Here is a 24,552-nt window from a genome sequence, read left to right as displayed (position 1 = left end):
TACATGGATATGACAACCATCACCAACAAAGACATTCTGCAGCTTTGCTGCAGACATGCTATTGGCGATCTGAACTGGGTACTCTAAGCAAATTTTATTGCTTGGGTGTTATGATACGGTCAGACATGAAATTCTCTGAGCATTGTAAACAGGTTGCAAGGAAGGCCCATGGTGTCCTATCAATGATCTATCAAACTTTTGCAAGTAGAGATAGGGACGTGATAATCCCATTATATAAGGCTTATGTTAGACCACACTTGGAATACTGTGTTCAAGTATGGAGACCGCACCTAAAGAAAGACATCGAGCTTCTTGAAAGGGTGCAAAGACGGGTAACTCGCCTGGTGAGATCGGCAAAAGGGCGTCCTTATGAAGAAAGACTTCGAATATGTGGGTTGCAGAGTTTGGAAACTAGACACCTTAGAGGAGATTTGATTGAGGTGTTTAAGGCTCTGAGAGGCATCAGTAAAATGTTTAGATTGGACTGCAGGAAGTTTTATTTTAGCCAGCGAGTTATAAATTACTGGAATAAGTTGCCTTCATGGGTGGTAAAGGCTGACAGTTTGGGGAAATTCAAAGGTCATCTGGATAGTAAGGGAAGCACATAGGATGATAGGTTTAATTTCCCTTTTTTTATTAATTATTTTTTTATTTATTTATTTTTTTTTTTTTTGTTTTTATCATTGTTTTGTTTGGATTTTTTTTTTTTTTTTTTGGCTGGTGCAGCATAAGCCATAGGTTTTCTTGCACCATGCAGCCATTACTAATACTCGGTTCCCTTTAAAACCCCATCCCCAGGCAGGAGAGGGAGAAGACAGGTCTCCCCCCCATACTTTGCCTGGTGAGGCTCGTCTCCACTGACCTCTTTGGGAATGCCTACTGTATTGTCCTTATCCTTCTATCTGTTTTCCCCCCAGTCTTCAGTCTCCTCCCCTCAATCACTAAACTGACCGAGTACACTCCTTAACAATGCCGCCAAATTTTAATCAACGTCTAAATTCTACCGCTTTCTTGTGAATCTCTTTTGACCAAATTCTAGTGTACACCCACCTCTTTTTTATATGCCTTGCCACTGAAATCCTTGGAAATTAGGTGGTGGAGCCTGCCAGAGTAGTTAAATAATCTACTGGGTGCTTGACCTGCCTCCTCATGGCAAACGGTGGGTCCCAATAGGGGCCCAACAGCTAAATATTCAGAGAAACAACAGAACATAATGCTACACAACAGACCACTCCCCACATGCTTTTTAAATCTCTGGCCTCCACAGAGTTCTGTGTCACTCACAAAGAATACAACATGGAGATGGGGAAAACCTCCGGTGCTGTCAGACAACTAACACACTTTACAGTTTACTGTTCTACAGGATGAAGTCTGGAAATCTAGGGGTATTCATTAACACTCCTGATGATTCACCTCCCATTCAAGAAATTCAGTACCCTGATAGATGTGAACATGTTGTAAAAATGAGTGGTGCACCCACTTTCATGCAAAAAAAGAAAAAAAAATTAAATATATTAAAAAACTTAATTTCAGACAAGTATTACAAGGAAGTCCATCAACTTCTGATTAATGGCATAAATTTTTAAAGAAAATCAATTTCAATTTAAAGCTTTCTTTTATTACCTTAACTTGTCAAGTAACATCTATTGCATTTGTCAATTTATAATGGCCCATTTATATATTAATAATGTTTATTTTATTAATGGCTACTTATGAAGGAAAAGAATGCAATTGTATTGTGAGATATTTGAACTCCCCAGACCAACTAAGTGAAACCTGGTGTGGAAGTAGGTAGTTTGAATAAATTTAAGAAGAATTAAAACTGTTAGACAGATGCAAAGATAAAATGGGTAGTTTTGTTTTTTGTTTTTTTTTGCTAATGATGTCAAAGCTTGCCACCTTGCATCATATTCCAATACTATTATTAAATATTGAAATTTGTTCAAGCAAATTGATTTAATGCTTTCTTAAAATTTTTCTGATAATAATATGTTTCATTTATAAACAAAACCATTTAATTTATGATATGTCAAATGATAATGACACCTTCTTACAGAATATGCTTGGAAATTTTAATTACTCAAGAAATAATGTATTTAAATAATAAAAATAATAACACCCAGGGCTATAGATTTCATGGTCTTAGAACTTTGGTGCTAATGGACAGACACAGAGGCTCTTTTATTACTATAGTCAAAATATATATATATCCTCATAACAGATCAGAAAAGAAACAGTCAAAATCTGAAAATAAGATTTTAACTTTATACAGCTTTTGGGAGAAAATACAGTATATAAAAAGAAGAAGTACAGAAGTCAAATACAAGGTCTATAGAGCAAACTTTGTATTATTACGTTTATTGTTGCTGCACTAATTTATGCATTATTGTTAAATTGATATATTCATTATCTAAGCCTCCCTTTCACAAGAAGTTAAAGCTATATAAAATAGTAGTTAAACCTTACAAATACTTATTTCATATCTGCTGAGAAAAACTGTACATTTGGCATTATATAGTCTCAAAAAAAATTAAAAAAATAGCATTTACACAATCAAATTTTCATTGCACATTAATTTGGTCCTGGGAACAGCCCCCAAAAAAAAAATAAATAAAATAATATGTAATACAAAGAGGAAAGGGGAAAAAAATTTGAAATACAAAATTTTACTTTATCTTACAATGTGTATGAAGTGCTGAGATTCTCAGTAGGTAACTATCCAAGCACATGGCATATATTTTGTCAAAACACATGTCATGCACTTTCTCATACACTTTTTAAGAAACTCAGTATTTTAACACATTGTAGAATATGCAGAATATAAAAAACATTTTGCACATTTCTGAATAAGACTGATTAACTTTCAACAATTTAATCAAAATATAATCAATAAGAAAGTCACATTACGCAATGATAATCTTATTCAATCTACTGGCTCTTCAGTTATTAGAATATTACAAATGATCGTCTCATTTAGATTGTGAAAGTATCAGATATGAACTTATGTCAATATTCAGCACCATAAGACACAGGCAAGCACATCCAATTTCTTCGCTATAGCAATGCTACCTTAAAAAACCTTAGAGAAAATGTGTAAGGCACAAACAAAAATGCCACATTTCCAAATTACCAACACCAGAGACACATATTCCTGCTGTACATCATAGCTTATAACTGCAAGTATCTTAACAAAAAAAAAAGTATAATCAAAAATAAAGAATGTCAGCATATGGAGCTGTATATGTGAACAAAATGTGATATGTTACTTGAAGTAATTTAGTTCCAGTCTTTTCTGAGCTCAAAACTCCACTCCCATTTGAGGTGTTCATGTTTATCATCATCTGTAAACAGAGATTTCACAACGTAAGTTCCTCTTGCTAACATGCCCGAAGGCATCTCATCTACCGGAGTTGTATATGACTGGATCTCAGGTTTTGGTGCATAACTACCCACCATATGAATCATTTTCTCACCTAAAAAATAAAGTTAGTAATATTATTTAAAAACAATTAATCTAATAATCTAAACCTATTTCTATTATTAATCCAAATCTAAACCTGACAACTAATTACTATTTATGCTGCATTCAACATTATTTTAGATTTTTGATAAAAAGGCTGGGTGCACATGGCTTTTTTTTTTTTTTTTTTTAAGCAGTATGGAGATAACAAATGTATACTAAAAATCATACATGATCTGACTTAAACACAATGAAAAATAATAAAAAATGGACACATACAAATTACACTGTATAGCAGAGCTGCTTCTTAGTACAATGAAGTACTGAATCAATTAGATTTTGAAACTTCCAAATTTTAAAATCAAGCGATTTTTCACCTAGAGATATCAGGTAGGTTTTTTTTTTTTTAAATCAGACTTTGAAACTAATTCAGTGACATATTATATAATTTTATATTAATTTTTCTTATTGTTGATTTATCAAACCCTGCAGCTAAGTGAAATAATTTTTATTTTAGGGCAGTAATATAAAAGTTAATAAGACTTAAAAAGTATAAATTTATTACTGAAGTTATTATTCTTGAATCATTAAATCACTATTTAGAGACTTTTACTTAAGAAAAAAAAAAAAAAACTGTTGCAGTTTTTGCTTTCCTTGTAAATTTAAATTTCTAACTTTAAAAATTTTCAATTGCTGAAAAAAATAAAAACCTATCTTTTTTGGCTATTAAGATTTTCCTGCTGGAAAAAATTCTTAATCAAATGAATCTAATCAGAGTGAGAAGATGATGAACTGAGGTCTTGTTTTAACCGCTACTATTTCTACAGATTGAAAATGACTGTTTCCAATGCTGTCATCACAATCCACTGTGAAGCAGAATGCTTCAATGCAGACTGATGACAGCATTAACTTTACTGGCCTTGAAACTCACAGGCTGATCATTAGTTGTGCCATATCACACTATGCTTGTATTTTGAGTTGGCTTTGTTCATATTATTGTGTGATGATTATTTTTATACATTCTTTCTATTACTTTCCAATTATTCATGGAAATAAAAGAACAAGTCTATGTGACTAGGAGAAAAATTATTTATTGAGTCTGCTAATGAAATGGAAATAAGAATGAGGTCATATATTTGCAAAAACTGGATTATTCTAGACTTTTCTGAAACAATGCAACTGCTTGTGTTGCAGAGAGCAAAAATATAACTGTTTGAATTCAATTCCTGGCTAGGTGGATAATACAATTTTAAATATTTTGTGAACCAAAGCACCGCACTTCCAACAGAATGGTAATATCAAAAACACAATCATATCCACATTCAATAAAATTTCACAACTATGCATTCCCACACATTACTGTGTAGTTCAGTTTCACTGATATGTTTATTATGGGACCCTTATTTGAGGAGGTCTACCTATATGGCCTTATAAATATGAACCACAACCAGTGCACAATATCACAAACTCTTCACCCAGTATGTTACTCCCAACCTAGGCTACTTGGACAGGGATTTTCAAGCAGAATGGGGCACCACTTAGTATTATTCATCTAGTGACAAGTTTCCCAAAGGCTATATAATTTTCTGTCAAATATACTAGCAGACAAAGGACAGCATAACATATGGTTTTATGTTCACTAATATCAGCAATAACTTATACTGCTATAGGAGCAATATGAACCACAACCAGTGCACAATATCACAAACTCTTCACCCAGTATGTTACTTCCAACCTAGGCTACTTGGACAGGGATTTTCAAGCAGAATGGGGCACCACTTCGTATTATTCATCTAGTGACAAGTTTCCCAAAGGCTATATAATTTTCTGTCAAATATACTAGCAGACAAAGGACAGCATAACATGTGGTTTTATGTTCACTAATATCAGCAATAACTTATACTGCTGACATCAGTGAACATGACATCAAACAATGTTTATTAATAAACCAGCTCTACAGCTGTTCCCTCCTGCATATGTACAAATGCCATCCCTCCCTAATCAAATGGCACTTTCCAGAACAAATTTTCTTCCTTGCATCATTCCTTTCTACAATGCATGACTATCCATTCTAAATTTCAGCTCTGTGCAATTAGCAATTCTGTCTATATGCATCCAAAGCAACTCAGATCAATTATAATTAATGTGTATTATAATCTACTGTCAAGAATTAGGTAATGAACAAGATGAAAGGGAAGGGAAAGGGGATGTTCTGTTGCTCCTATAATTTAGGATTTCACAAATCATAAAACATTGCAACTGTCTATACTTCAACACTGCATGTCTAAGAAACTGTTTCCAAGGCTGCAAAAAACTTTCCACACTCTCATTCTTCAGGTTATTAGTCTCTTGATCAAACGATCAATCAAGCTATCAAATGATTTTAAGGTTATATCTAAAAGAATGCTCATCAATGTTCACAACTGACAAACATTCTTCATTCCCATGGAGCACTATCTTGTTTCAACATTTACTGGCAAAGCAGCAAAGAGTGGTAGAAGTGGTAAAAATTTTCCCTTAGGAAAGTGAGTAATCTACCACTTTTCTGAAAGTTGAGATCTCCTTCAGTAGATAACTATGGTAAAAACCCCAACACCAGTGGATGCTAACTAAGTACATACTTGCCAACTTCTGATTTACAAAACCTGGAGATTGGGTTACTGCAAACAGGAGGAAAATTGGATTTTTCAAAAAAAAGGATTTTTTTTTTTTTAAATCCAAACTTTTAACTTGAAATTATTCACTTACATGAATTTTTTATTAAAATACAGCAATGGGATTGTTTACCAGTACAGTATGTTTTCAAACATTTGCTTATCTGAGATCCTCGCCCCATCTGGATTTATGTTTGGATTATCTGTTAAGACATCAACTGATTATGAATGCTTCAAGAAAGACACTGTTGCAGAATTTTCTCTCTTTATAAATGTTCAGTCAAAGTTTTGTTTATAACAATGTTCCTGCTGTCTAGAATTGGCTGTCAAGAGCATTTCCAAATCTGAACCCAGCTTTTTTTTTTTTTTTTTTTTCAGACTGAATATTTTCTCATATTCAGCACTGCCATGAGGAATGAATTGCTAAAATGTCAAGCATGTTTTGGAATAATTTTTATATTTCAAGCTTTCTTGTGCACTTGTCTCCAACCAAGAACCACTAAGTCAATTCTTTCTTTTTTCATAATAGCATCTGATAGGTTTTTACACTGAAATTTATACTAATATTGCAGAAAAACATCTATTTCTTTATCTTTAATGATGATAAAAAGTACTGAAAACTTATCCAGAAACAATTTCAAATTTGAAAATGATACACTGCCAGCTGATGAAATCTATGCTACCTCAGCATTTATAAGAACATAATTTTTCAACAGGAACATGTGTACAATGTAGTCACATACAGTACTAAGGTGCCTCTTTACTGAACAGAACCTTATCTTGTTTTAGACTCCATGAATTTGACAGCAGAAATACCTACGACTAAGTGAGAATCATCCATCTAGTTTTGCCTCCTATGGTAATTTCAAAATGGAAGTGGAAGATTTAAAACTCGTTTCTGGAACAAATTTACAAATCACATTCCACAAAGTATTTAGGAGTAATGACCTTAGTAAATGGATGGATGCAAGGTACATTGGATTGAACAGCCATGTTTAGATTTTCAAATATTGGCATAACATGTGAATGAAAAAATGTAAACTTCTTTTTCAAGCCAAACGAAGGGCCCATGAATAGCTATCAGCTTGCACTTGTTTAGGGTTGCTTTCACAAGGTTGCAATTCAGTTCTTTTCCTTGAGGAGTTCATTAATTTGTGAGTACCAAACAGTGTTTGGTACCCACAAATTAATTTTCTTGTTATGTTTTTCAATCTGGTAACTCTGAAAGGTGCTCATGTGACTTTTCTCACCATTTCTTACCTCTTAAATAGATTTGTCAGAGGTTGCCACTCTTCTACCAACCTAAACATTTGCCAAAGTGCAGCAACTGTTACAGACATCCTTCAACTTCAGCACCATGTCCAAAATAACTAAATTTAATTTTTTTTTTAATTTGCTTCCTTTTCAACACAAATTAAAATGACACAGACAGCCTGAAAAGTGAAATAGCATATTAAATGAGGAGATTGATCATTAGGTGCTCAATCTCCTCATTTAATACACTATTTCAGTTTTCAGATAATGTCCCTCATAAGAGGAATGCTATCAATAGATAAGTTCTAGATAGTTTTTAAAGGAATCACACATTTTTTCAGTTTGTTCCTCTGAACAACCTGAAAGAGTGTGATTATAGCCTGTAGAGGCACCTTCCAATGTGTGCACAGAGAATTTTTTTTTTTTTTTTTTTTTTTTGAAATTAGGAAAAGTCACTACAACAGGATACAGCTTTGGAAATCATAATGTTTACTGCTATCTACGTTAACTGAAATTAGTCCAATTTTCAATGCCATCACCCACCTTCCCCTATGTACAATTTCACTAACAATGTCTGCTGTTTTTGTTCTGCCCCAACTTTATTTTTTGTTATTTCATTAAAATGAAAAAAAAAAAAAATAAATAAAACAAATAATACGAAGAGCTGAAGTCACACATAACAGAGAACGATGCAAATTGTTTCCCATATTCCAATGGTTACACATTTCATGAAACATAGATTAGCACACCTGACAGCCAATTTAACAAAAATAAGCAGAAATGCTTAAAATGTTTAAAAAAATTCCAAACTTAATAGTGAAACTACAGTTTTACTTTTTTCTTTGTGAAACAAACAGAAAAAAAAACCTATTTTATGATGACTCCACCAAGTGAATAAGTTATTTTGGGATTACTGTTTCCCAGGTGTAATACCTTACACTTTGTAGGATTAAAGCATAGCTGCCATTTTTCTGACCATTCCTGAAGTCTATCTAGGTCTCTCTGAAGAAGCTCAGCTTGACAGTGATCATTAACTACTCTACCAACTCTAACATCATCTGCAAATTTAGACATCACGCCCTCTATCCCTTCATCAATGTCGTTTATGAAAATTAAAAACAACAGTGGTCCTAATACTGATCCTTGGGGAACCCCACTTCTTACATCAACCCAATCTGAGGAATAGCCATTTATCACAACCCTCTGCCTCCTGCCCTGAAGCCATCCTTCTATCCATCTAAGGATTTTCCCAGTGATTCCAACCTGTTCCAGCTTATAAAGCAACCGCTCATGTGGGACTGAGTCAAAAGCTTTGCTGAAATCTAAATAAACAATGTCGAAATTATTCCCTAAATCCAGCTCGTGAGTGACCCTTTCGAAATAGCAAACCAGATTTGTTAAACATGATTTTCCCTTTACAAAACCATGCTGAGTATCCTTGAGAATTTCAATTCGATCCAAATGATCCTGAATTCCACCCTTGATCATTGCCTCCATGATTTTCCCTACCACTGAAGTCAGACTGACAGGTCGATAATTTCCCACTTCACTCTCAGAGCCACCCTTATGTATGGGAGATACATTGGCACTTTTCCAATCCAAGGGAATCTCCACAGACTCTAGTGATGCTCACATAATTAGCCTCAATGGTTCAATGCACTCACTTGCTGCCTCCCTTAAGATTATAGGGTATATTCCATCAACTCCAGGAGCCTTACTGGCCTGTAGGCGCGAAAGTTTTTTCATTAAATAATCTTGTGAAATTTCAATATCATTAATTAGATATTTTTCAACTTCCCTCCCACAATTTCACATTGCCACAATAGGTTTTTCATTTGTAAATATCAATGCAAAATAACTGTTCAGTTCATCCGCAACAGCAGCTGGTGTATTTAATACTATCCCCTTTCCCTTATGTAAAGGTCCGATCTGATTTGTCCTGCTCTTCTTGGCATTTATATATGTGAAGAATTCCTTACCCCCCCCCCCCCTCTTTGCTCTGTTTGCTAGTGATTTCTCATAAACTGCCTTTGCCTGTCGAACCTTTTCGGTGGCTGTATTACAGATCACCTTGTAGCTGTTATAGGCTTCAGTACTTTTTATTGCTCTGTAACTTTTCCATGCCACCTTTTTCTGCTCAAGTAATGTGGCAACTTCACTATTCATACAACTTGGAACCCTCCTCATGGAGTATTTTTTTAATGGTATATATGCATTCAAGGCATCTGTGATTAATGTTTTAAAAGCATATCACAGTTCAAATGTATTCATTCTCTGCACGATATCTACCCAGTTAATAGAGGCCATGTAGTACCTTAAGGCATCGTAATTTCCTTTTCTGAAATTAAAACCCATTCCTTTGCCTTTTACTCCTGCTACCTCTCTCATCATCATCCACTGTAGAACTCCGTGATCACTTCCTGCTACTGGTTCCTCTACTGTCAGCCCTGTTATGTCATCTGATTCATGGGTGATGATGAGGTCTAGGATATTCTTTTCTCTAGTACTTTCCCAGACATGTTGATACAAATAACAGTCATCTAGTTGATTTAAAAATTTTGTTCCCCATGTCAAGTTTCCTTCCCATTTACTCCAATCAATTGACGAAAGCCTCTACATTACATGTAGAGGCTTTCGTCATAATCTTCACAATCGCCTGGCCTGTAGATTACTCCTACTTGCATTTTACCTTTGTTTCTAACTATCTCACACCATACAGATTCTATACTAGCATGTGAAACATCTGAATCCGGGAAAGCTATCATCACACTCAGGCTGCTTTTGATAAGAAGCATTACCCCACCAACTCTTCTGTCTACCCTATCCTTCCGAAATACATTATACAAGCCGTACCGAAACTCATCATCCCCTATTTCCGGGTGGCACCACGTCTCCGTAAGCCCTATTATGTCCGTGTTACTTGTTTTAACCAGCAGTTCAAATTCGCTCATTTTATTTACGACACTTCTAACATTATTATATAAACAATTAAGACTTACTGCTCTTGTATATTTAACTACCCTAACACAACCCTTGAAGTTTTTCAGGCTCGCTTCCCTGGCATTAGCTACCCGCTCACTTGAAACGTTTCTGCTCCCAGAACATCTAGATAATATGTCCAGTTGGGGTAACAGATAAGAACTCTTGAGGTATGTGCAAGAGTTACTTTGACCAATATTATCAGATAAACACGTGTCAGTATTACCCACATCCCCCCCCTAACTAGCAGTTTCCCCGAACCTTTAAGGTATCCTCAATAAACAAAGGTGATATACTTAAACAAAGGTGGTGCAAAAACTTTTGCACCACCTTTGTTTAAGTATATCCTGTCTCTACAAAACAAATTCCTTCTACCTACAAGTGTGGGCTATGCTGATAGAAATTTCCCCCCTAAAGCCTTGCAGAGTCCTTCAAGTCTTGAGTTAATGCACAAGGCTTTTAACATATAATCCCTCCTATCGTGTCTGGGCAAAATTGCAGACACAGACATTGTAGCCTAGCTCGCAGCATTTCCTCAGCACGGTCCTGTATTTTTCCAACAAATCGTCAGATCGTGTACGTTTAATGTCATTAGTCCTCACATGAATAATAATATTCTCTTTACCTCCCTTAAAATCTGACAATCTGTTGGTGACATCATTAATAGTTGCTCCCGGCAGACATACCCTGGTTCTACTCCACCTCTCCTTATTACAAAAAATATTCCCCGTTTCCCTGACAATGGAGTGTCCTAATAAAACAATGTCCTTTTTAACCAGAGTAGTTTGCACTTGGTTTTTCTGTTTTGAGGTCTGAATCGGGTATGCATCACTTGGTAGTTTGCTGGAGTCTTGAGTCCCTTACGAGCTCCCAGATGCATTATTCTCGAGGGCAAGCACCCGTTTTTTCAGTGACTCAAATTGTTCCATCAGTGCACCAAATTGTAATTTAAGATCAGTGCGCTCCTTACATCGATCACAAAGAAAAGAATCCCCAGGTGAGCTATGATTAGTCACCAAGTCGACCTTGGAAAACATTCCACAGGTTCCGCAACGGATTAAATCATGACTCACCTGTAAATCGCCATCGGCTATTTCCGTGTGAGTCACGATACCCTGTGACGTGTTTAAGGCAGATCTCGTAACTACCATTATAAAATTAGCTAAATATCAATGAAAATTAACTTGTTGAACAGAGTTGGCAGGTATTCATGTGTATCACTACCAAAGCTTCCTCTAATTTATCTCCTAATGATATTATGTGGAAATTTTTTTCATAAACCAAAGGCAGTTAGTTATTTATTAGAGCCCTAATGAGCAACAACTTGTATATACAACAATCTTCACTAATTGGTGAAGATTGTCATATCCAAGCATCAACTGGAAATAAAGGAGGACAAGATTTTAACAGAATGAAGTTAAAAGAAAGAGAAGCAATATGAAAACTGGATTTCTAAATTTTACATAATGTACAAGTGGCAGCTATGTATTTTGTTACTATTTTATCAGTATTTCTTCTTCAGTAATGTTAAGGCACTTAATTAAAAATCATAATTAACTTAACTTTCCAAATTCCAACCTACAGTTTTTTTTTTTTTTTGTCACTAGAAAAAAATTAAGTGAATAAAAAAATGTGCCCTCACTAAAACTTGATATAGTCAGAGAAAACCAGGAATATACTCACACTGAATGCCATGTCGATAAATCTTTTGAATATATTTCAGTCCTGTTACAATTTCTTTCTGAACATAGAAATTAATGCTGACACGATACTGAATACCTTCTTTGACAACGAACACCTTCTTTTTTAGCGATTCCAAATCAGCTAAATAGAAAGTAAGTTTATTTTTTTTATAGTATAAATACATATATTTTTTAAGTTAAAATGGTAAGAACAGCTGAAATATTAGATAATCTTTAAATAATTAAATATTATTAATACCTTTCTGTTAAAAATTAACCTGATTGTGTTATTTTAATTTAATAAGAAGAAATGGCTCATTAATTGGCTGAAATGTGTCAAATTCCCAAATTGTGTCAACATTGGTTGACTTGCTCCATAAGAAATATCAATTTCACTAACAACTTTGTGGATAGTTAAATGACAATCAATCACTCTCGATCAGATCACAAACAAGTGATTGAATCATTGGCTTTTGACAGGAATCGAGGATGACTTTCAATAGCTAAGTGGACCTTTAAAGTTTGCAAAGCATAGGAAGAGTCTTTGAATGACACATTGCATCATCTCTGAAAGTGTTTTTAACATTTCATGGGTTTTGGCTGCAGTTTCCGCTAGTTTAAAATAAACTGATGCAAATTCACTGCTCAGTAAAATCACTCATTTTAAAATGCAACAAAACACAAAAAATACCTATTTAAGATGCCCTAAATTCAGGCTGACTGATGATAAAAGGGCGATAGGTGCATCACTATATCTAGATGAGCCAAACATGTGACATATTATAAGTCGCTACAATGCTGAATTTCAAGATACAAAATCAGTCCAAAACTTTGACTGCACTTCATATTGTGCACACCATATGAAGTACAGTTGACCCACTCCAAATGACCCAGTCCAAATGGTCAACAAATACACATTTTCTTACCCCTATTATGGCTATATTAATGTCAGTGGTGTGAGTATGGCATAAAAAATATGGCCTCTAACCACAGAAAAGACTTGCCTTCAGGGTTTACCTGCCAATTAGCCATGGTCTCATCTTTTAAATGGCCAATCAATCTTTCTGTAATGTCATCTGTTTGAAAATATGAAAGTTGCAATAACATTGCAACTCATTTTAAGATATCATTTATTTTGCTGTCAGCATTAAGGCTACTGCATTAAGCAGATAAACTACTGGCTACAAAAAAAAAACAGTGATAACTTTAACTGTGGCTAGAGAAAATATGAATGAACAAAACTCCCAGGTTGCCTTCTGTATCTCTTTTAGCATGTGACCAAATTAGACAACAAAAAGTACAATTGTAAGTTGCTGAATTAAACACGGAGTTTAGTGTAATTAATCTCCATGCCTTAGCCAACTGTACCCATCAAACATCTCAATTAATTGAACCCTTTAGAGTATTGTGAGGAGTGGATAAAATGGATGGAGGCATCAAATCACAATTTAACACCAACATGATGAATGAAGCAACCAACAATTTCAAATATGTGCAATGCATTTCATACGAAACTAGAAAACAGGAGTGCATCATCTGCACTCTTCTGAATAAAATGGAAATTCAGACTATATTAGTAATGACAAGCATGGCAGTAGCAACAAAGAGTTTTTAGCATTCTACATTAAGTAAAAGCTTTGTTTTACATGATATTTTGTGTAGGAGGCATTTGTAAACTTTTGTTTTAACCTGGTAGTATGGCGGGTGTGGTGTAAAAAAAAAGTTCTGAAAAGTTCCTCTAGTCAAGAGTGAAATTGAGATCAAAATTAAACTAGCTGTTCTTGATATCAAATATCTAATTCTCTTGATCATCGGCTGGCAAAATGCTAATTCACTATACCAAAGTAGATATTCTGTGCCCTTGACTCACACAACTAGGGTACTACTTATCAAGATAAACTTAATCCTTTAACCCTCTATTGAGTGCATTAAAAAATACACAATTTACTGTATACAGTAAAATTCGATTACAATAAAATTCTCAGGAGTGCACAAATCAATTTCATATAGTGAAATTTTATTCTAATGAATATTGCCGAAAAAGGTATTTCAAGAGTTATTTTATATAAATAAATCTGCTATACTTTTCTACAAGTAAATAGAAGCACTTAAAAAGCTAGATCTTGATGGATGGGCCATCAGACTCAAAGAAATCTAATGGAATCAAACAGCCACTGAGTGTCGAAGAGGGCGAAACTAATGAGATCAATAAAAAAAAGAGGGGAATATTAAATTTTATAATATATATAAGGCAGGGTTGTATTCTCTTGCTCATGCTATTTAACATCTATTCTGAAGTTATTTTCCAAAATGCAGTGTGGGAAAGGAAAGAAGGAATTAAAATAAATGGTCAGCTGATAAATAACATACGATACACTGATCTGCTATATTCGCAGAAAATATAGATGACCTTCAATTGCATTTGGACTGCATTAACAACAAATGTAATGATATGGGTCTAAGAACAATGTCAACAAAACCAAATGCATGACTGTGAGTAAATCCCAGTAAGCCAAGTCCAGCTATTATTGAATGGAGCTCCAATAGATAGTGACTCATTTTAAATACCTTGGTAGTTGGCTAAATGCTGATCTAGATCCAGAAGCAGAAATAAAAGCAAGAAGGTTGTGAGAAAGGTCTTTACAAAATACAGAATGATGCTGTGTCACAAAGCTTTAGATCTGTCAATGAGATTGAAATTCGTTAGGTACTATGTATGCTGAAAACGTTAGGTACTATGTATGCTTGGATGCTGAAAACATCAAGCATGAACAAAACAGAGACCTTCGAAATTTGCATCTACAGACACATGCTAAAAATATCTTGGATAGACAGAATCACTAACATTGAAGTCTTGAAAAGAGCAGGAAGAAAACGTGAATTGTTGAGCTTAATGAAGCGAAGGAAAATTGCCTACCTGGGACACATCCTTAGAAATGTGAAATATAAATTTCTTCAAGTAATAATAATAGAGGGAAAGAAAGGAATGGGGAGGAAGAGACTTTCTTGGCTGAAAAACATCTGCAACTGGACTGGCAGATCAGCTGAGAATCTTTTTCATCTCATCCAAGACAGAGAGAAGTACAGCATGGTGATCGCCAACCTCCAATAAGAGACGGCATCAAAAGAAGAATACTTTTCTAATACATAAATAATAATTTTAATAATAATAAAGACTAAAAATCAATAATAAATAAATAAAATGACAAAATATGTGTACTGCAAATATTTTGATCAGACTCATTTTGAAAGCCCTCATTTATAAGAAATATACACACACCCAGAAATACAGTACAGTAAATAAAACTTATTATTACTTTAATATATTAATATCTCAATTTTGTTTTAAATGCTTAATGTTTTCCCCCTTTAGTAATATGAAATTCAACTTTAGTGCAACTGAAAATGTGGATACTACAGAGTAAAAAAGCAAACTCATTCAAAAAGCTGGAAAACACAGTGAAGGGTGTGACAATGAATTCATTTACCACATCTTTTAAAACTTCCATTTTTTCCCCTTCAAGCAAATGCTTCCACAACCATATTTATAATACAGGCTACACAGTACCATTCATAATTTTCCAATAAAGTTTTTCTTTTGTTATAAACCAGAAATTTTGGGCAGGGTAAACTTAAAAATAATTTGTTGTAGTAAATAATTAACCAAAACTATTTCCACAAATGAGACTTGAAAAGTTAACCAAGACCTAGAAATATTTTCATGATAGTGAAATTATTGTTAAAACGGTATTTGTTGCAATGGGATTTTACTGCATGCCATTGTTTTTTTTTTTTTTTGGAATAAAAGGCAAGAAATAGTTGAAGATAGTTTGGCACATTTCGTATACAAACCAGAAACTGCAAATAATTTTACAGTTTCAAGTTAAAATACAGTTTCAAGTTAGCAATACAGTACTACAATCCTGTAGTACTGTATGTGTTATGCGCTTGTCATGGAAGGTTTCGTCGTTTGCTTATTTTTATATTTTATTTTATATCTTATATTTTATATGCTTATAAACTGAATAAATTTATCAATTTATAAATTGATATGCTTACAAAAGTGATAAATCTACCGTTCTGCAGTGTAAAACAGACTTTTTCTAGTGTGGTAATGGAAGAAAGTGACTTTATTGTGGACAAGTTCTTTCTAACCCATTCAAAAATATGGCTACGAATAACAAGGGAAATGTGAAAAGATCAAAGGCGATGACAATAGCAAGTTGTTATTAGATAAAATTTCTAATGGTGAAAGTGTCTCCTCAGTGGCAAAACATTATAAAATCAATGAGTCAACGGTACGATCAATCAAGAAATCGGAAGAAAAAATCCGCCGTAGTGTCTGTGAAAACACGCTATTTGTTTGTTTGTTATTTAGTTTTTAGGAGCATTAGCAACTAAGGCCATATTGCTCTGGGATATGCGGTGGTCGTCCCTGACCTTTCCGCATCCTCCGTATTTGGTGGTGACGGGCTCAAACCCCGGTCTAATCAAGAAGCGTGTGCTACGCACTGCTGCTCCTTCCCACCTGGCTACGGAGGCGCTGAAAACACGCTAATTGCTTCAAAAATTTGCTCTGTAACTCATGATGTTCAATTATAAAAAATGGAAAAGGCTTTAAATCTGTGGATAGAAGACCAAACTCAAAATAAAATTCCGTTAAGTTCACTCATCATTCATGAAAAGGCAAAAACTTCTTTATCAACACTTTAGCGAAACTGGTGATAGCACTGGCGGAATAAGTTTTTTAGCTAGCAAAGGCACTGGTTTGAAAGATTTGTTTGAAATTTCTAATAAGTGTTATATTTAATATTAAATTGTTTCTTATTTTCATTTCGATGCCATATGCTTGCATTTCACTATGTACTGTCAATGTACATAGTCATATTATGAAGGTACATATAATACATACATAGACAAAATTTTAGACTAGTTTTTCTTATATATTTCATACTTTGGAATGGAACCCCTTTATTACTATGGGAGCCTTAACTCAGTATTCGCGGCATTTCTCAGGAATGTAACCCCTGCGAATAGCGGGGGTTTACTGTATATCAATATATATGTATAGAGTGCATTTCTAATGTGTTAATACTACTATTTAAATATATTGATTTCTTAATATGGATAGATATAAACTTCACTTACTTGTTAAATCCAAAACAACATCAGGTCTTCCGTCAACTAGCATCACAAGATTGTCGACAATTACTTTGCCTGGATTGGCTGGATCTGCAAGTAAATCAGGAATCACCCTCAAAACCAGCAAATAAATTTTTTTTTTTTTTTCATAAAAAAAATAAAATTCATCACAAATGAGCTGTAAAATGGCTGGATGATCACTAAACATCATGCAGTCCTTTACTGATGGCAAGTAATGCATGCATCACTTTTTATAACGTATAACATTTTTTGACTGAAATAAATCATATAAATAGAGGGCACATCTGTGAAATGTTATTAGTCCATAATCTGACATATTGTTGGTTTATTTCCCACTTGCACCCAGTGGCGTAATAGGATAGCAGGCCTGTCAAAATGCAAAAGCCTATAATGCTCTAATCCTTCTTCCCTTCCATATTCATTTTACCCGTGAAAACTATTTTATTATTTTCAATTTTTATTTAATTACATCATTCTTTCCTTTTATTTTATTTAATTTAATTTTTTTACTTTTTAGCTTTTTAATTTAAGCTATTTTTATTTAATTTAATTTTTATACTTTATTATTAAATGTTTTGTCTCAGTTTAGTCACATTCTTATTTTTCCCATGATACTACCTATACTGAACCCCAATAATTCTCGCTGCATAGTGGAAAAATGTATAATATTCAGTCTGAGTCTTTGAAGTAGTCTCAACCACAGGAGCACCTAGCTAAAGAAAACATAGAAGTTCCATCTAATAAAATCAAAGCATAAAATGAAATACAGTTGTGCCCCCTTATCCGCTGATTCAGTTACCTGCAGTTAACCATGAAAAAACAAAAACAAAAACAAAAAAAAAAATTAACATGTGCTACTCGCGTGTCCAATACGATGCTTCCCTTTATTTTTTTACAATGTCGCATATGGTTTGGTCACCAACATTATAATGGTTCATTAGAAATTTAATGGATCCACCATTTTCAAATTTGAATAATTTCAAGTTTTTGTTTAATTTGAAAGCACAATTCCTGTGTTTGCCCATCATTTTTGGGATTTTTAAACAAAAAAATAAATAAATAATAGTTACTATAAAAAAAAATTCAACATTCCTGACATAAATAACGAGACAAAATTTGTCCTTTTGCGATGCGGCGGAACACAACAATCGACACAACGCACTAAATCAAACTAAACATGGTCTCTCTTTTTTCTTTTTTTTTGAGTGGTAGGTGTGAAGCCAGCGGGGGCTACAAGATAATAGGTACACTAATCTCACAATGACAACTTATAACGTCGGTTCTTGTCACTTATTTACGACTTGCAAAATATCAGTTTATACCTATTCTAGTTATAACTTGAATTTTATGATTTCTGGTTGATTTTTTTTTTTTTTTTTTTTTATTTGGAGTCTTGAAGTGTCCTGGTAAATCGAGAGTCTGCTGTACTTTATTATTACCATATTTAATGTTGTTAATGTCTTGCCATGTGTTTAATTTATCAATTAAACTTTTTATACGCATGAGACAGACAACCGAGTAACATTATTATGTACGAGTTATTGAACCACCCTCGTATGTACAAGAAAATCACGTTATATTTGGGGTCAGCAGGTATTCGCTTATATCCACGGTTTCAGCCATCCACAGAAGGTCTTGGAACGTATCCCCCTGCAGATACAGGGATCTTACTGTATAATGAACTGGATGTTAATTCTAAATCCATGTTCTTTCTTCTTCAATAATTACCATAAAGATATTAATGTTCCAACATCTATTAGTGATACATTAAAATCTTAATTAAATGAATACACAATAAGGAAAATTTGGCAAGAATCCTATCTAGATTCCTACCAAATCTGAAATTTAATTTTAAGAGCTTAGTCCTGGCATAAACTAAATAAAATTTTCATAAAACTCATACAGTGTTTTCCCTATATAATATACAGCAGGAGTGGCCAACTTAATTTGTGATGCAATCTACTTTTTTCCTTCAAAATGTGGCGCGATCTACCATCTCAAAAATTTCATTGCGCAAGGTGCACAATTCGAGGGTGTTTTACCAAGATCATTAATACATGAGTTGGAAGAAAAATGGGATGCTAGCAGCTCAGCTTTATCCTTGGCTGAAGTGACAACAGAACCATCTGGTTTGGACAGAGGTGGGAGCAGAAATGGGCAAAAGTTGCGGCCAATAGCTTTGGCAAGAGACCAGAATGCTCGGCTACCATTAGGGCAAGAAGCAAGTTTTCTACTCTTAGCCTGTTCAAACTCTTGTTTGGACTGATTAATAATGCTTTACAATTATTGCAAGCTTTGGTGTAGGCAGAAAATGAAACTGAAGAATTAGAAACAAGCCAATGACAATATGCAACGTTCTTCTCTTGAACAGCCTTAGCACATTTATTGGAAAACCAAGGTTTAGATAACGGATAAGATTTTAAAGTGGAGTGTGGGATAAAGGATTCCATTCCTGCAAGAATAATTTCACTGACACGATCTGAGCAAACGTTGACATCAGAAGTTTTGAAACAGTAATCCGACCATGGAAAAGAAGAAAAGAAATCTCACAGGGTCATCCCATTTTGCATTCTTGTAATGCTAAACAACACGAGGTTGGGAATAGCCATGAGATAAAGGATCCACTGGAGAAGAGACAATCACCAAGTTGTGATCTGAAGTGCCTAAAGGACCTCCCCACTTCAACTGTGCACTTAGAAGGGTTGTTTGTGAGAAAAAGATCAAGCATGTAGGCTGTATGATTAGGATTGTCTGGTATTCTTGTAGGTAAATGAACAATCTGTGCAAAGTAATTGCAAAAGCCTCAGCATCTCAACCAGCTGGGTCGGTGTGACTAGAAAACGGAAGCCAGCTAGAGCTGTGAACATTAAAATCACCAAGGAAAATTACCTCATTGTTAGGAAAGTTGGACTGGAGTAAGTCAAGTTGCAAAGAGAGGAAGTCAGAGCTCCAAGTGATTAGTGGAGTTGAGAGAACGGTAGAGACAACAGAAGAATTTGACACAATGAGGTAGAGAGATTTTAAGCCAGAGAACATCGAAGAGAGGAGATTCCAAATTACCAAGTCTCTGACAGGGAATATCAGAACGGACATATGCACAAGTACCACCTTTGAGGCGAACAGCGAATAATTTGGGCATCTGAGATGAGCAGTAGTTGAATCAATTGATAACTGAGATTCTGTCAGAAAAAGTACACGGGATTTGGCAGACTGCAAGCGGAAATGGACATTGTTGAGATTAGAAATGAAACCACGTATATTTGTAAAATGAATTAGGAAGTTTTTGGGAGGTTTAGATCTTTTCACAGATAAGCTTGCTCCATTAGTTTGACAATTCGTGGTGAATTCAATGGTAAGAAAGAGTGGGTGGGACATGCTGTATGAAGTAATGAAATTTTTGGATATGGCGTACACATGGTAAGAATATACCCAGATCCTTGTCATAACATGGCCTCGACAATGTCCCCCGCATACACTCTACTCGGACTCCCTCCAGTCACTATCTGGCAGAGTAGCCTCCTAGAGAGTTACCAGTAGGTTTGGTCCGGTGTACTAACTAGCGGCTAGCCTGTGAACACCGTTTTAGAGCTGTACCCTCGAAGAGGTTTAGATCTTTTCACAGATAAGCTTGCTCCATTAGTTTGACAATTCGTGGTGAATTCAATGGTAAGAAAGAGTGGGTGGGACATGCTGTATGAAGTAATGAAATTTTTGGATATGGCGTACACATGGTAAGATATACCCAGATCCTTGTCATAACATGGCCTCGACAATGCCCCCCCGCATACACTCTACTCGGACTCCCTCCAGTCACTATCTGGCAGAGTAGCCTCCTAGAGAGTTACCAGTAGGTTTGGTCCGGTGTACTAACTAGCGGCTAGCCTGTGAACACCGTTTTAGAGCTGTACCCTCGAAATGTAAGGAATAATGGATCCTGCCACGATGTTCATCATAACCTCAAAAGTCATCAATCATACTGCATGATGGAAGAGATGGGGAAGGGTTGACCGGAACTTAGCTCTAGAGGCTAAACATGGATTCCACCACTTCACGCCTCCAATAAGCAAAGTGGTGGTACTGCACCAGTTGATGAGAGTCATCTACCACCTAGTACTGCCTGGTAACATAGAGGGGCAGCATTCCACCATGTGGTGTGGGCACCACACCTCGACCCCTGCTTACGTTGGTTCACACCTGGGTGGTCACCCACCATGTACTTGTGCATGGAGGTTATACCCAGGATTACTAATAGTCCCACCATCGTGAAGGTGCAAGCAGTTAACGTTGGGATGCTGGATACTGAAAAATTCCAGTGGGCTCTGGTGGTCTCTTTAAGCTACACATAAACAGTTCTTTTTTTAGCAACATGGAGCGTTGTCATGTTAAAGCTTAATGATCACTTCCATAAAATTTCCACATTGTAAAGCTCAAGAATTGTCCAGCAGATCAAAATCAAAATACAGATGCAGCATTCATAATTCCATGTACCATGACCAGTGGTTCCAGTCTTTACTATAAGAAAGATCCCCAGACACCAAAAAGTTCAAAATGCTAAAAGCTATAATGCTCTACCTGAAAACAGCAAAATTATTGAAATGCCAACTAATCAAAACATCAATAGTCAAAATTTTGATGATATATAAGAGGATAAAATGTTAAACTGCCAATCTTTTAGTTTTTGTCTCACTTATTAAAAAATCCCTTCAAAAGTCGAAAGGACCCTCCCATCTTCAATAGAGAGAGAGATGATGGCTGGGAATGACGAAGCCATAGATGTAGGCACGTATCCACCTGAATATCACCTATATTAAGTCTATTAATTATATGAGTACTAGAAGAATCAGATCATACTTAAATGCTTCAATTCAAGACTACAATTTTCTTAAAATCCATAACGTATCTTGGTAAATAGCGAAGTTGTACGTTTCAGTGCTAGAGGTGGGAATCTCCACGGAAATTAGCAATGAACAGAACAGAGAAACAATGGACGATCAGGGACTAATCCTCAACTCTGCACGGTAAACAACTACACCATAAAGCTAATAAAAGTGTTCAAATATGATTTATGATTTGCCCTGCTATACAATGCTTATGTGACTAATAAACATATAATAAAGGTTTCGGTAATAATAATAATAACATCGTAGTGTCATCATCAGTTATGATCACATAACCAAATATAAGGGATTTCAAAATCCTTATGAAGTGACTGTTAAACATTTCCAAAATACAAAATTGGTAATTTATAAAATTCTCATACCATTCCTCACCTATAAATAAAAAAAATGGAAAAAAAAAAAAAAAACCTACAGTAAACTAAACTACTTAGCAAAGGGTAAAAAATAATAAAAACAATTCCACCAAAACCAGGATAGAAAATAAATTATTCTGCTTCCTATGTAATATTTTGGTTGTTGTTAATCAAAGTACTTCATTCATAATTAAATTGTTAATAATACAACATTTTGTTATGCATATAATATATATTATTAATAATTTATTTAATTAACAATGTAATAATTTGGTATTATAAACTGTTTAAGCTGTCAGTGTTTTGACCAGTTGGCTGCTGTTTTGGCCAGTCAGTATTTTAGCAACTTTGGCATTTTGAGCTTATATTAATCTGTTTATAAATGAAAGTATTTTTGATTGTACAGGCATTATTCAAAAAGAAAACGTGGGATTGATCAAGTGTCTGTATATTATAATGTTATGAGTGCATGAGTGACTAATGCTGAATCAGCATATGCATTGTTTAAGTGATATAAGCTAATAAGGACTCTTACTGATTGCTAATAACTAATCAGGGATGGGACAGACAACAATAGCTCACTATCAACTCTATTACCTTTCTTTTTCTTTCAGGTTTACCACTAAAAACTGAAATTGAAGACAAGAGCTATTGTAATGTTGATAAGAAATATATTTATATTAGCCACAGTCTCTGTAAGGAAACTGATTTGACTGTTCAGAAAGTAGACAAATCAATTGTTCACTGTGCCATTTGATCTTAATTGGCAAAAAACAGAGTAATATTGTCACTATTTCCCTGTGCAACACTGAACAGAAAGGACAGCCACAATTTATCTTTTGTTCTCAATAGAAAACAAATTTCTGGATGGCTTTCACTTTGACAACAAATGTCACGCATAAACATTCAATTGCATTTGGTCTTAGAACAGAACAGAATAAGCTAATTTTTGGTCATGACCAACTGAATATGGCTTGTCTGTATTCAATGCAGAAGTACAACTACCATCAAAACTCAAATACAGGTGCCACAACATTGGTTAGACCAATATGATTTGCAGCATTGTATAAAAAAGTTTTCAGCAATCTATCTACAAGATAAGAAATAAGTTAGCCTTAGCATTAGTTGAGGGCATATGATGAAAGAAAGCAAGCTTATACGGTATCAGACAAAAAAATAAAACTCTTCCCATTTCACCCATCCGGTCACTACAAATGTTTGTCTAGTTCAGCCTTAAATTTATTTAAGCAATCAACATCCACAACAACAGATGGAAGTCTGTTCCAGCAATCAACTACCGTTGGCTAAAGGCAAACTTCCGCACATCTATTCTACAACTGTCTTTGCTCAATTTAAATCTATGCCCCCTCAGATTCTTAGTCTGAGCAAGCAGAAGTATCCCGTCAGCACTGAGCCTGCTCAAACCATTCAAGGCCTTATATACCTCAATCAGATCATCTCGCAGGTACCTCCAGATGCTGCAACTTGCAGAACTTAAGCCTTTCTTCATAAGTGCACCTTTTTGTTCCTCTCACCAATCTTATTGCCCTCCTTTGTACTTGTTCTAGCAACTCAACATCCTTCCTAAAATGAGGCCTCCAGACCTGTATACAGTACTCAAAGTGTGGCCTGCCCATTGCCTTCTACAAGGGGATAATCACCTCCTTGTCTCTACCAGCAAAATTCCTATATATCATTGACAAAACTCCATGACCTGCTCTGGTAGCCTATGACATAGCTTATCCATATTCAATGCAGAACGACAACTAGCATCAAAACTCACAGGTGCCACAACATTGGTTAGACTAATATGATTTGCAGTATTGTATACAAAGAAGTTTTCAGCAATTTATCTACAAGATAAGAAATAAGTTAGAATTAGCATAGGCATATGATGCAAGAAAATTAATGTTAATGTAGATTTTCATTTTTCTGTCCTTTTTAATTATTATTCAGCTGACCCCTACCGAATACAAAATTTTCTGTAAATCACTTACAAGATTTAAAATAGATTCATTATGTTGACTGTTTTGTAGAGCTGTGAAGCCCCCTAGTAATTTAATATTTTTGGTCACTAGGACGGTTTTAGGCACAATTTTGAATCCATAA

At 34.8% G+C, this 24,552-nt stretch overlaps 1 protein-coding gene across 2 annotated transcripts in view; it reads right to left on the bottom strand.

The window, feature by feature from the left end:
* Positions 1-2,063: 2,063 nt before the first annotated feature.
* Positions 2,064-24,552, bottom strand: part of LOC150084111 (rho GDP-dissociation inhibitor 2-like) — a 39,588-nt gene continuing 17,099 nt past the window's right edge. For both annotated transcript variants that reach the window (XM_090375041.1, XM_090375040.1), the window contains exons 3-5: positions 17,178-17,261; positions 12,031-12,171; positions 2,064-3,473 (exon numbers count right to left, since the gene is read on the bottom strand). In XM_090375041.1, the coding sequence (XP_090231167.1) occupies positions 3,277-3,473; positions 12,031-12,171; positions 17,178-17,261 (422 nt within the window). In that variant the 3' untranslated portion in view covers positions 2,064-3,276. The remainder of the gene's footprint in view (positions 3,474-12,030; positions 12,172-17,177; positions 17,262-24,552) is intronic.

This window comes from Mastigoproctus giganteus, chromosome 6, assembly GCF_048544385.1.
Source record: "Mastigoproctus giganteus isolate SK-2022 chromosome 6, ASM4854438v1, whole genome shotgun sequence".
Taxonomy (NCBI): domain Eukaryota; kingdom Metazoa; phylum Arthropoda; class Arachnida; order Uropygi; family Thelyphonidae; genus Mastigoproctus; species Mastigoproctus giganteus.
The sequence above is the reverse complement of the archived record's forward strand: the minus strand, read 5'-3'. Positions and strand labels throughout refer to the sequence as shown.